The sequence below is a fragment of the Lepidochelys olivacea genome, assembly GCF_965140295.1.
Source record: "Lepidochelys olivacea isolate rLepOli2 genome assembly, chromosome: 14".
In the NCBI taxonomy this organism is placed as follows: Eukaryota; Metazoa; Chordata; order Testudines; family Cheloniidae; genus Lepidochelys; species Lepidochelys olivacea.
Window position 1 is genome coordinate 23,450,226 of NC_140424.1, and position 13,324 is coordinate 23,463,549.

At 50.1% G+C, this 13,324-nt stretch overlaps 1 protein-coding gene across 2 annotated transcripts in view; it reads left to right on the forward strand.

The window, feature by feature from the left end:
• The window catches only part of LOC311530185 (bMERB domain-containing protein 1-like), a 57,025-nt gene extending 50,287 nt beyond the window's left edge, over window positions 1-6,738 (forward strand). The window contains exons 5-7 of one of the 2 annotated variants that reach the window (XM_084646661.1): window positions 597-670; window positions 1,471-1,629; window positions 3,165-6,738. In XM_084646661.1, coding sequence (XP_084502787.1) covers window positions 597-670; window positions 1,471-1,589 — 193 coding nt within the window. In that variant the 3' untranslated portion in view covers window positions 1,590-1,629; window positions 3,165-6,738. The remainder of the gene's footprint in view (window positions 1-596; window positions 671-1,470; window positions 1,630-3,164) is intronic. The other variant, XM_084646660.1, reaches the window with a different exon arrangement.
• The last annotated feature ends 6,586 nt before the right edge of the window (window positions 6,739-13,324 follow it).

Here is a 13,324-nt window from a genome sequence, read left to right on the forward strand (position 1 = left end):
GGAGTCAGGGCTCGGGCAGGGGACAGGCAGGGCTTGGGCAATCAGCGACCCCAGCCTCATGCGGCGGGGGGGCAGGGAGAGGAGGCAGAGCTCAGGCTAGTGGCTCAGGCCAGTCCTGTGCAGGGGAGGGGAGGCAGGGGCTCGGGAAAGCGGCTTGGGCCAGCCCTGCGCAGGGGCGGAGGGTTGGGGGCGGACTAGCCCCACGTGGTGTCCCGTTTTCCCTTTGAGAAATATGGTCACCCTACTCAAAACGAGCATCTGCGGGTACGTCTACATGGGAAAAAACATACCCACGGCAGTGAATCTCAGAGCCAGGGTCAATTGACTTGGACTTGCACTAAAAACAGCAGTGTAGACATTCCCATGCAGGCTGGACTCTGGGCTCTGAAACACAGCTAGGGGAGGGGCTCAGAGCCAGGCTCCAGTCCGAGAGGGAATGGCTACACTGCCACTTCCAGCCCAGAAGTGCAAACCCCTCAAGCCCATGTCAGTTGAGCTGGGGTCTGAGACTGGCTGCCGTGGGGTTATTTTGCTGTGTACCCTGAGTGGTTCACTGGCCCATTTATTAAGCAAGAACCAATTTCCTCCTGTCGCAGGGAAAGAGAAGAAGACAAAGAAATGGCTGAATTCCTGCAAACGAAGCTCTCCAAAAGCTGCCTCCAGAAAGCAAGTAGGCGCCCGATTCATATTATTCATCACACAGACATCTCTTTGGCACTTTATCCTGTTTACAAAGCTGGCTAGTCCCAAGAATTAATTGCTATAAACAGACCAGCGATTTTTACGCTGGGACCATATGCCACCAGAAGAAAGAGTGGGAGGGGAGTTGCAACTCAACAGAGGGGCTATTGCCTGTCTCTGATGCCAAAGTGTCATATCCCAGGAAGATGAAAGGTTGATATACATGTCACGGTTCTGCTTCTTGCCTGGATTTTCCACAAAGATGCTTTGGGGGCTGGTTGGGGTGGCTGTCCCCTCTGTGGTTCAGGTATTTAACATGTCTGCTATTCTACCCAGCTACTTATGTGGCCCCCATCACCCTGTTATCTGAGCACTCCCAGATCCTCAAAAATAAAAATAGTGATAGTCTGTCTCCCATGTTCCATCTAGGGTCATTCAGAGCAGATCTCCTTCTTCTGGGACTCTTTCTTATCCACAGAGGAGGCAGATCATTGGCCAAGTGAGATGTGCACATCCTTGGCAATAATAGAGGCATTTTCCATCCATGACTGTTTGGGAGGCAAGTCCAGTCTGGGCCCACTCGATCGCATCTGAGATCACATGGGACATGTCTCATGACTCCTAAGGACATATGTCTCAGCCCTGGTCATTTGGGAGGTACATCCCAGCCCTGACCTCTTGGGACCCAGGTCCCATCCAGTGAGGGAAGCCCTACAAGGTGACACTGATACTAGCCCTCCTTCTGGTCTTTTGCTGTTGACCATTACGATAACAAGATCTTTTTAACAGCCCCTGTCAAAGAGAAGAAGGTGATGTCCAGAGGACAGCAAACCTCCACACCATACATGACCAAAACAGGCCTCACCCTGCTCAAGGAATGCTGCAGTTTCACCTGTTCCATTATGTAGACTCACTCCCTGGTCTCCTCTGCACAGGACAAGATCATGGGTAACGTAGACCTCCCTGCTCTCAGAGACGCCAACCATGAAGCCAGCAAAATTTCCTCATGGCCCTGCCCTTACCGTCGTTCTTTGGGGAGCCCCGTGGGGCAGGAAATGGGTTTCCTGCCTGTTGAAATATTTTGAGAGATCAACAAATATTCCTGAATCGGGAACCAAAATGCAAAATCTCTAAATTTTTTGCCAACTTGAATTGATGGAAACATTTCTATGTTTTAAAAAACTTTTTAAAACTATAATTAGCTTAAAATTTGAGAATGAAAAAAAAATTTTTAACTTAAATTAGCTTGCATTTCTAAACACCAACCAGAGTTTTACAGTTTTGACATGAAACGTTTCAACAATTTCCAAAAAATATTTCCCCCCCAAAATTTGAAAAACTTCATCAAAACCACCTCATGAAAAGTTGTGGTGTTGATGACTTGGCAGTTTCTGATGGAAAAATCCCCGACCAGCTAAACAAGGGAAGGCCTGGGCTGGCCTGACCTTTCCTCTTCAGTACACTCCCACCTCCACCTGCTTAGATGCCACTGGACTTATTTGTGTTTAAAGAAAACTTGGGTGCTGGAACAATTTGTATACTGGGGGTGCTGAGAGCCACTGAACCAAACTGTAAACTCTAGATATAATGGAAACCCATTTCAAGCCAGGAGGTGCTGCCGCACCCCTATTTCCAGCACCTATGAAAGGAAGGATCCCTGGGTCAAACTGATCTCGCGCGTGGTGTAACTGACGTCGATGGCATTACAGCACAGATGTACCTGGCCCTCTGTCTTTTTCACCTAACACGCTGAAAGCTTGAGAAATCAGCCGGTCTTTCTGTCCAGTAGGTCTTTCTGTCCAGCCCCAAAACCACTCTAGCCTGTCCCTCCCATCTTCCTCTCATTAGCAGGTTACCTATAAGCCACCAAGATCTACAGGAGTTACCTAGCATTGGCAACAACAGAGCGCACAACCGTAAGACCTTATTTTACAAACAGAGTTTCTTAAGGACAGAATAAAGGCAATGCTCTATAACACTACTCTACCCCAGGGAATGTATATGCATAACTCCTACTGATGCTGTCAAGAGACGGATATGCTAAGGAGACTAGCAAACTAGCTGTCCAAACACCATACCTTCAGACTTTGATTATTTTTGTTTAGGAAGTGCCCAGAAGCTCTGATCAGGATTGGGGCCCTTGGGCTAGCCACCAGAGCTCAGATGCAGGGGTAGCTAGCTTGAGCCAAGACTCGGGTAGCTAGCTTGAGCCACTCCCATGCCACATCGATCCCTAGACACCAGGCTGTCCTGTCATTCTCGCTCGCGTTCCCTGGCCCAATGACCAGTCGCTGTCATTATGAATGACTACGAATTGCCGCTGTGAATGATGAATAGTCACTGAGCCTGGGAAAGCGCATGAGGACAACTCTAGAGCCTGGTGGGGAGGGCACTGCCCACGTGGGATCAGCCCTTCAGCGGGTGTGTGGGGGGTGGTTTGACTCCTGTGTCACATCCATTTGCTCTCTCTGCTCCTTTCCCAGCAGGCCTGCAGGCAGAGTCTGTGGCTCCTGACAGCTTCAACCTCCCTTCATTCCTCATGCTTCCCACAGCAACACAAAGACGGAAAGACATTTCCAAGAGGGCCGGTGCAAGCTTGGACGTTGGCTTGTTTTCTTGATGCCACTTAAGTGGGAGTCGCCTTCATCACATTAAAATCAAATTCCGTCTGATCTCAGCATGGACGGGGCTTATCCAGCAGCAGATCAGGTGCAACTGAAGTGGGTTTGCTTCTTGTTCTTAACAGGATCAAAAAAGACCTTGGAAAGTTTACATTCAGTGACCGTCGGCCCCACCCCTCCCCACCCACCTGAAATACTGTGATGCTGCAGCTGGGTGTCGAGCACGCCTTTAGCTTCATACTATTTCATGGCTCTTTTGCTCTATGGGCTGCCTCCAAAGGACACGTTCTAGGAAAGCCTCGATTTTACACATACCTGCACTCTGCTTGATTGTCACGGGCTTTGTGGTTATGGGTAGGGCTGCAGATTTGTCACAGCATCTTGTATCAGAAGTCACAAATCAGGCATGGTCAATTTATAAAAGTCACTGGTTTGGGATTGTGGATAAAAATTGCCATGACAAACGAGGAGGAGGAGTCCCAGGTGGAGTTTGGGGTGGAGTGTGAGCCCACCCCACCTTTATCCCTCAGTCAGTGGTGACTCCTGTCATAGAATCATAGGGTTGGAAGGGACCTCAGAAGGTCATCTAGTCCAACCCCCTGCTCAAAGCAGGACCAAGCCCTAATTTTTGTCCCAGATCCCTAAAGGGCCCCCTCAAGGATTGAACTCACAACCCTGGGTTTAGCAGGCCAATGCTCAAACCACTGAGCCATCCCTCCCTGTCCCATGGGGCTGGGCCCTGCTCCCCACACTGCTACTTGGTACACGTGGTCTCAGCGTTGCTCAGGTTGGACTTGGCCACGCCTCCATCATGATAATGGAGGGGCAGCCTGGCCAAACCTGAGCAGTGCTGTGACCCATGCGCCTGGTCACAATGCCCCGAGCAGGAGGGGCAGGAGCTGCTGCTGTGGGGTGAGTTTATTAAAACCACAGACAAAAAGATAAGTCATGGACAAGGAAGATCTTGGTATCTGGGACATTTTTCTCACCATGCCAAACCTGTAGTCCTGGTTTTGGGTAATGCTCGGAGAAAGGTTAGAGTTCAAGTCCAGAAGGGATGTCCGTATGGGTTTGAATGATAATATAATAATACCTAGCTTTTATACAGAGCTTTTCCTCAGCAGCTTTCAGTGATTTCCAAAGGAGGTCAGTACTATTCGCCCCATTTTAGGGGTGGGGAAACTGAGACAGGAAGTGACTTTGGCAAGGAGACCCAGCAGTAGAGCTGGGAACAGAAACCAGGTGTCCGGACTCCCAGTGCACTGCTCTGTCTACTATGCCACACCACCCACGTTCTCAACAGCTTACGTCCTGAGTACGGCCCTGCTGTGTTCAAACTGGGGTGGGGCAAACTGGTTTTAAACTCAGTGGAGCACTGTGGGTTCTGTCCCAACCCCAGTGTTACTGGGTCCGTGATCCGGAGAGGAGAAAAGGTGACGGAGCAAAGAGGAAGGAGAGAAAAACGGCAAAGAGCAGAGTGAAAAACACATAGAAAGCGACGGTGGGGAGAGAGGGATGGGGAAAGGCACAGCAAGAAACTCCTACTGACAGCCTTGGTACAGTGGCTCAGCTGCTGCCCTCGGCTACACCAGCACAGCCCTATGGGAATCAGTGGGGTGACTGAGAGGAGAATATCTGGCCTAGTTGTAGCACCCACTTGTGCCAGTCTAGCCTTGGGATTCTTCTGCCTGGTAGCTGGCTGCCCTGGCTGCCCTGTGACTAGGAACCCGTGTTGATTCTTTTCATTGACTCACCCTTTGGACAAAGAACTTAGATGACCTGGAAACATCATCTGAGAGGGTCAGAAAGGCCAGAGCTGCACCGGGTTAATCCAGGCCTCATTTTAACCCTTCCTATCCCACGCCAACGTGCTGCCATCACAGCCAGAGCCATTATTGCAGTAGCTCAGCAGGACAGATGCCCTCTTCCTTTTCTGGCCATGTGTCCTGCAGGGCTGGGGCTGCATTGCTCTGTCCATCATTGCTAGTGGAGGTTGAGGTCACTGCCATTTGAGCTTCATTCAGAGCGTTTCTACCCTGCCTGTATTCTGCCGTTCGTACTGGCAAAGGTTTTCTCTGGCAGACGTTTTGGAGCATCCTCTCCCATGCACACAATGGCCTACGAGCTCTTTGCCTGATAGGCTGGCCCTGCAGCTCTGCAGCAAAGCCTTCCCAGCAATGCGCTGAAGCTCCTGTCTGCTTTTGCCTGTCAGTGTGTCAATTGCGGGCTGGCTGGTGGCGTGTCTTACACTGAGCTGATGAACCTGCGTGGTCACATACCGCTTCAAGCCTCAATGCATTTCCTGCTCCATGCACTTGGTGCCATTTTTATCCCAACTATGCCCCGCCCAGACAGTAATCCCCCCTCCATCCCGTCCGGAACCAGCTCTGAGTCCCTTGCATGTCAGTTAATCAGCACTGCCAAAACACAGAGCGTATCAGCCCTGCTTCCTTACCTTGCCAGCGGGCATCCCGTTGGCTTTTCCGTCTTGCTTAAATTCCTCTCCAGCTGGTTTATTCAGTGCTTTGCCTGTGTTTGCAGCCAGACAATATAGGCTCACCTAAGGGATGAGTTCAGTGGTCTCAGCCTAGTGCCTGCATTAATTACTTATTGGCTGGTTCATTACCATAGATTAGTGCCTGCTACAATGGCAGATTGGCACTTCCTAGAATAGGCAACACTCTGTCGCCGAGCTGCCGCGTCTCTGGGCTCGCTGAGCTATGGCCCAGGCCGTAGCAAAGTAGGATAACATCTCAGGCCATGAGCTACGGTATCCAGGCCTGATCTGACTGTTTCATTGCTGCTTCCCAGCTGCTCTGTGACCCCTGGAGTGCTGTGGCCAATGGGCCCCGGGCTGCTCTCCTGTCATACACCTTCTTGAATTTAGGTGTTGGTCGTCACCTGTAAAGCCCTAAATGATTGGGACCTGAGAGACCGCCCCGCTCCCCATGCCACAGTGCTGCAGTTGGGCTCAGTAGAGCTGCTTGAGCCATTGGCCCTTGGTCGCCAAGGGAGGGCGGTCTCTGTAAGAGACATTCAACTTGCTGCTCACGCCCAAACCTGGTCTGAAATGCCCCAAATGTGTGGCCCTTCAGGGCCCCCCAGTGCTGTCTGCCTCTTTGGGGAGGCATCTGAGAAGGGCTGAGGTGGCTGGATTGGGTGGAGGCTGGGGGGATTTTGATCTGTTTTGTAATCAGTGTTTTCTTCCTGTGGTTTTACTATGTTTGGGGGTGGGGAGGAGGGCAATATGTTGCTGGTTTGGCTGTGTAGTGTAATTTAAACTAATGGTGCAGTATGATCTAGCATAAAGGAGCACCCTGCTTTTCTGTGCCTCTATTTAAACCCAAACAAATACACATATCTGGGAAGCCTGGTGCCGAAATCTGATAGCCCTACCCACAGCGATGCCGAGGACGTGGCTGTGTAGGAGCAGGGATTTGAGATGGCAGCTAAGGCTCGGCTCCCAACATCCATACAGACAGGCCAGTGGGGAACCTGCTCTGGTGTCATCCACTGGCTTGCATGACTCTGGGGCACATCTGCTGATAGCATAGGAGGACAGAGAAAGCCTCCAGCAGTCACAGTTAAATATCAGCTCAAGTTCCTTTGTTCACTTTCCTTTGCATAATTTTTTCTTTTGAAATAGTCTTGAAATCGCTTCAAATGCAGGAAATTGCCTCCAGGGTTTACATTTTTTCCAGGGCAAGACGTCCCAGAGTCTCCATTTTGATTTGTGGATCTTGCATTCTCTGTCCTCAGCATGTCTAAATGGTGCCGTTTATAGGTGAGGAGGGTGGAGATGCTGGGGATGCCCCCCCCTCAACCCTGCACAGGGCACTTACACTTTTGCTTGGGAGGGGTGTGGGGGGGAAGCGGGGACTGAGCTCCCCCTTTCTTTTGTTCTTTCTCCTGCCCATCATCAGCTGATAACACAGCCCCCTCCACAGAGAGGGTGGCAGCCACCAGCACCAATGAGCCCTGCCTCCTTTTTCAATCTGCTTTAACCCCTTCCTGGGGGGCAAAACATTTTTTAAGAGCAATGGGAGGTGCTGGGTTTCTGAACCCGAGTTTCAGGGCGTGAGTCAGGGTGCTCGAGCTCAGACTGAGCCCGTTGGCAGAGCTGTATGACGGATCATTAATGCAGTGGCCGGGGTTGCTGTGAGTCACGCTTGAGGTGCATTGGCAGAGCTATGTGGCAGCCTGGATTAGGGTAGCAGGGGTGCTGAGGGTCACTGAGGTGTATTGGCAGAGGTGTGCGGATGCCATGCCCAGGACGGGCTAGCAGGGAGGCCATTGGTCAAGCCTGAAGGGCAATGGCAGAGAGGTGCAGGGGCATGGATTGGCAAAGCAGGGGGTGCTGAGGCACCAAAGCATGATGCTCATGGAACTAGCATGAGTATGTATCCGCGAGTATGGAGACACACGCACAGTTAGTGCAGACATAATCTGGAGCACTGCCCGATCCCGCACTCCCTGTCTGCCAGTGCGGGGCGCTGCTCAGTAGCCAGCTGGGAAATCAGCGATGGCCTCCTCTGCCCCACCTCCAAGCTGTCTAATATTTTAGAGGGGCTGGAGACCCTGCCCGGCCCACTGTAAGCCTTGTGTGCAGCCTCCAGACGATAGCTACATCATGCACTTGCAGGGCCTGGATCAGGCTGTGCAAAGGGACAGAGAACAGGGTGGTAACACCTAACCCATAACCCTGCCCTACCTTACTGGGCACTTGTAGGAAGTACGGTCAAGGTCTTCAGTGTTAGGGTTTAAAGGTGATGATCTTTGACTACTATTGTCAAACAAGTGAACACTGCACAGGGTGTGACGGCCCAGCACACAGCTAGGCCTCAGAAGTGCGAGCGTGGAGAGCAGGCATTGCCTTCTCAGCATTGATACCGATGGCGGGAGCGCTAGGAACATGCAGGCACCTCTGAGTTCTGGAGCAGCTCGGGCAGGGCACATATCTGGCTCAGCAGCTGATCGGAACTGTTAGCATACAGCAGAAAGCTACTGCCAGGTGCCAGTCACTCACTATGTGTCCCCAAATTCCCACGCAAGATCAATTGGTTGACAAGTTCAGTTAGACCTATTCCTGGAGGTTTCACCATATGACTTAATCTTTCATTAAAGATTGAGCTTTAATTCCTGGAGACTCCAGGACAATCCTGGAGGCTTGGCAACCCTAACTGCACTAGGCGTGATCTACTATTCAAACCCTACAGGAACCAAGGTCATTTGACTACCTCTTGTGCTATGTCAGTGGTTCCCAATCTGGGGCTCGCAGCACATCACTGCTCCCTGTGTTCTTGCTAGTGGGCCCTGGAGAGCTGGCTGGTCCTGCAGTGTGGGTGCCTCCCTCTTGTTCCAGCTGCATGGCATGAAAGACAGCAATGAATACATTAAAAACTCCCCTAAGACTACTGTGCCATGTGTGCAATGGCTGAAGGTGTCCAAGGGATCGTATACAAAAGCCAATGGGTGGGGACGTGGTCCCTTCAGTGTGAAATAGGAAGGTAGGTGGTCCCTGTGATAGCCAATGAGAGAGGAGGTGGTCTTCATGATAGCGAATGAGAGGCAAGGTGTTCTTTATGATAGCAAATGGGAAGGGATGTGGTCCCTGCATTGGTCAATAGGAAGGCAAGTAATCCCTGTGGTAGCCGGTGGGAGGGGAGATGGCCCCATGGTAGCGAATGAGAGGACAGGTGTTCTTTCTGATAGTGAATGGGAGGAGAGTTTTGCAAGAGTCAATGTCTCTAGTTAGATGTGGGTCCCACCATAGACAGCCGTGAGATCCTCCTGCGTTAAGTGTCACAAAGGCTAGGTTTTTTTTCTCTGGGGGACTGGGAAAATTTCCCAGGGCTCTAAGGAATGGAGCTGTCACCCTGGGTCCTAATACTGAGCCGTTCACTGAAGTGCCTGTGGCCAAACACTCCATCTGCTATCCAGGATCCAATTGCACTGCACACCATATGGGCCGGATTCACCGGTCCACTCCTGCCATGCAAAGGGGGCTTAAACTAACCAGGAATGACCAGCAGAGACTCCCTTGAATGGGGGAGCTCTCCCTGGCAGAAAGTTGGAGGAAGCAGACCCTGCTCCTGTACCAACACGCCCTCTGCGTAAGGGGAGAGAGAGGGCATGGGGGAGGGATGGCAGGTAGATCTCTGTGATGCCTGATGCGCCATAGGTATACAGTCACTGGGGGCCCTTATGCCAGTGATCTAAATTGGAAGTGCTCGTCAAAAACTCTGTGTTATGCTGGGGCCTGATGACACGGTCTCAGAATTCTGACCAACATCTTGGCCCACCACCCCACCATTGTGCCCAAGCAGCGCCCAAGCAGGGTGGAGAATCCAGCCCTCTATGATAATTTGCTCTGGGTATAATCATTTTGCCACTGCATATGTGTTGCTGGGAGCTGCAATGATAAACGCGGGGGGATCGTTTATTACAAAGCCAACGACTTCAAACATACGAAAAACGTTTGGGACTAAACTGAGAGCAGATATTGTCTCAACATTCAGCGTTCCATGCAGGGCTTCTATGTCTGATATCAGTAAAAATCAAGTAGCTGTTCTTGGGCTTTCCAGTGGTCTCTGCAATTATTTCAACTTAAAACACTGGACCATGTCCTTAACTGACATAAATCAGTGTAGCACCATTGACGTCAGTGAGCTACACTACTATACTCCAGCTGAGGGTCTGTCCCTTCCACTTAAAGATGATTGTACCCAAGAAAACAGAGATGGAGAATGCACTCTCCACCATGTCCATTCTCCACCAAGTCTAGAGCTCATTTCACTTTGTTGCAAATGCAGATTTGTGATAGACTTTGCTCTCTCTCCAGATCACACATTGAACCCTGCTCCCAAAAGCTGTAAATAAACAACCTAATGGGGACAATTTATTGATGTCAAAATAAAAAGCAAACGTTCAGTGAAGTGTGAAAGTTTCTTCTTCAATGGCAATACACTGATTTTAGGGACCAGATGGCTCAGGTCATTGATAACGGGATAGAGAACTTTGTATCTATAGTTTATGCAATCCAGCCCAGGCTAGTAGACAGAGAAAGTCATTGCCAACTGACAGCCCATGATTCCAGGTCAATGAATGGGTAAGTTCTCAGCTCATTCCATAGTGGAGAGGTATCTGCAGCATGAAGGCCACCTGACTGGGACCAGCTGGCCACATTGGTAGCAGTTGTAGCAGAGACGCCAGAAACAGAATGAGAAGCTTAATTCTGGTCCCTCCAGGTTGGAGTTGAGACACATTGAGGGCAAGAAGAATGGAGGGCGGAGGATGTAAATTGCTCCTGCCCGTGCTATCTCCATTGTGCAGATCAACAGAGGACTTCAAACTGTAGGGCTGTCAAGCCAGCACCTGCCACCAGCAGGAAATTCAGCTTAACACTGTAAAAATAAATTTTGATCCTCCGCCCCCAGCCCAGAACCTCCATATTCTACTTCTTAGGAAGAGGTCTAATGTGGGACAGAGGGACCTCCTGAATCCCAAATGAGAGCCAGTCCCAGAGCTCGGACACATGTAGGCCAGGCCAGGTAGAGTGATTGGTAGCAGATACAGTATTGTCATTGGGCTGCTGTATTTCTTCACCAACCTCGCTGTTGTCCGCACAAGCAACCAGATGGCCTGCCTCCTCTCCCCCAGCTGATAGTAGTGTCATGGACTTGGGGCTCGTCAGCATAGCTCCATACCATCAGATGGTTATAAACGCAGGTGTCTGAACTCTTCTGTGCATCTGTTTACCAATAAACATGTAGCATATAGCAAACGCTCAGTGCAGCTAGTCTTTCAAATGGACCTCTAATCCCCACAATAGATACTGCAGCAAATCCAGCCATCAGTGCTTTATGGTTTATGTTTCCCATCGTGGCCACGCAGCATTTGGTGGTGTCACCAGAGATAGAATCCACACCCTGCTGCTCTATCAGCATAAGCCTCTGTCTACCACATGAGCTAGAGGAGAGTCACTGCCTGTGTCATAGGGGCTATGACACACAATCAAGTAATTCTGATTCACTCAGTAGAGGGGGAGGGTGCACCACATATTCCCTAGCTAGTTCATGACACTATAGACTAATACACAAAAACATTGCTGTGAAACACGTCAGGTCACTTCACTAGCTCTCAGCAGCAATCCTAGATAATAACAGAGGTGAGAATTGTGTAGACTGTATTGGATGAGTTAAAGCCCACAGCTGATGGAATAATAGGACCCTTCAGAATAGATGTTGACAGATTCCAGCTTTAACCAATATGCAACACTTCAAAATATTGGGGATTTTTTGTTAACATAAGACAAAACAAACTGTAGGTTTATTCCAGTTCTTTAACCATCTCGTCTCACTGCCAAAAGAAAGAAATCTGTAAAAACCCTACAATTTCCCAAGGAGGGGGCAGGCAATTAAAACACACAGCTATTTATTATATGCAGCAGCATAGATCCTTAACCTAGGTGCCTGATTAAGTAATCTTAGCCCACAGTTCATTTCTCATGGCTAAATGAATCATGCCGCTGAAAGCCTTTGTTTTCACTCAGCACCAGAAATAGGAATCACTGGTAGGAAACATAACAGGAAATTACATCTTCATGACAATCAACAATCAGATCTTGCTTGAGGGGCATCAATCCTGCTACATCCTCTGGGGGTCTCCCAGGCAGCAGACCTGGGTTGTCTCTGCTGAGCAGGGGAGTGGGCGGTAGGAGTTGGGGGTACATACCCCTTCATGGCAGGCTTCACAGCTCCATGCGGTTCCCTCAGGCCTGTGCCTGGGGGAGGAGGGAAGTGGGGCTGGACGGGGCATATTGGGTGAGAGATGGAGGGGCACTTTAGGGTCAGAGAAGCTCTGCAACTAGCTGCTTTCCGTATCACAGGGGAGGGATGAGAGAGCATCCTCTGCTTCCCTGCTCAACTGGCTCTGCCTGAGCCTAGGGCCGTCCCTGGCACAGGACGGCTCCCCTCCCCTACAGCCACCGCAGGCAGCCCCGGAGAGGGGAAAAGGGGAAGCCATGAGAACTAACAGCTTTTTATGGCTTCCTGATTCCCTGCCCCAGCCCAGATTGGAGCAGCCAGCAAGTGCCCTCCCTCATGCCCCAGGCAATTCAATTCAGGCAAAGGTCACTGACAGCCATGCTGGATGAGTGAGTCCTCAGAGCCCTATCAGAGGCAGGTCCTCGTTTTCCCAAGGGAAATATTTCTTCCCCTCTCTTTTGGGGAGGAAAGTAGTGATAAAGGTAAGGAAATCCTAGAGGTGCTAAACAGCTCAGTCCCTTTATTAAAGCCAGAACTAATCCACAGCCAGACAAATCCATCCAGTCTACTCTGGAGATCCAAGAAGCAAGTAAAATGGTCAGGCAGAAATCCCTGAAATGGATCAGGCTGGTCGGAGCCAAAGGTGGCCCTGTGCAGATGACAAAGCAGAGTGAACGATTCAAAGCAAATAATTTATTCCCTGACTTACTTTCTCCTCTTTTCCTCCTTCAGCTGCCCATGAGCAATTTGCAGGTCCTGCTCATTTATTTGCTGCATTTGTCAAGTCGTTCTAGGCCTCCAGGTCATTCGTGGGCTGCTCACTGCAAGGATTCAGCCTCCAGAAGCCGCAGTATAAGTCATGTTGGCTTGCAGTAGTCATAGCATTGTTTATGGCCCAGATCCTCAAAGGGATTTAGTCGCCTTTGACAGTCTGGGCCTCTGTTCCGTGAGTGCATGAGGGTAAATCAGAATCAGGTGCCAAGATTTGGGGAAATATTCTCCTATATTTGTATTGATTATATAGGGATAGCCAATTGTTTGACTACTACACTCACAACTTGGTCTTAGAACTTGTCAAGAGACCAAATAACCAAACGTAGCCGAATTTAAAGACAAAACAGTACAAGATGAAAAGGAGACATGCACAGCTTCCTTCAGGGAAGCCAGTTCTCACAGCGTGGTCACCTTATGTGTGCTTCAGAGATATGCATTTCAGCCAGGAGTATTTATAGCATGATTTTACAAGTTTCAAAACTC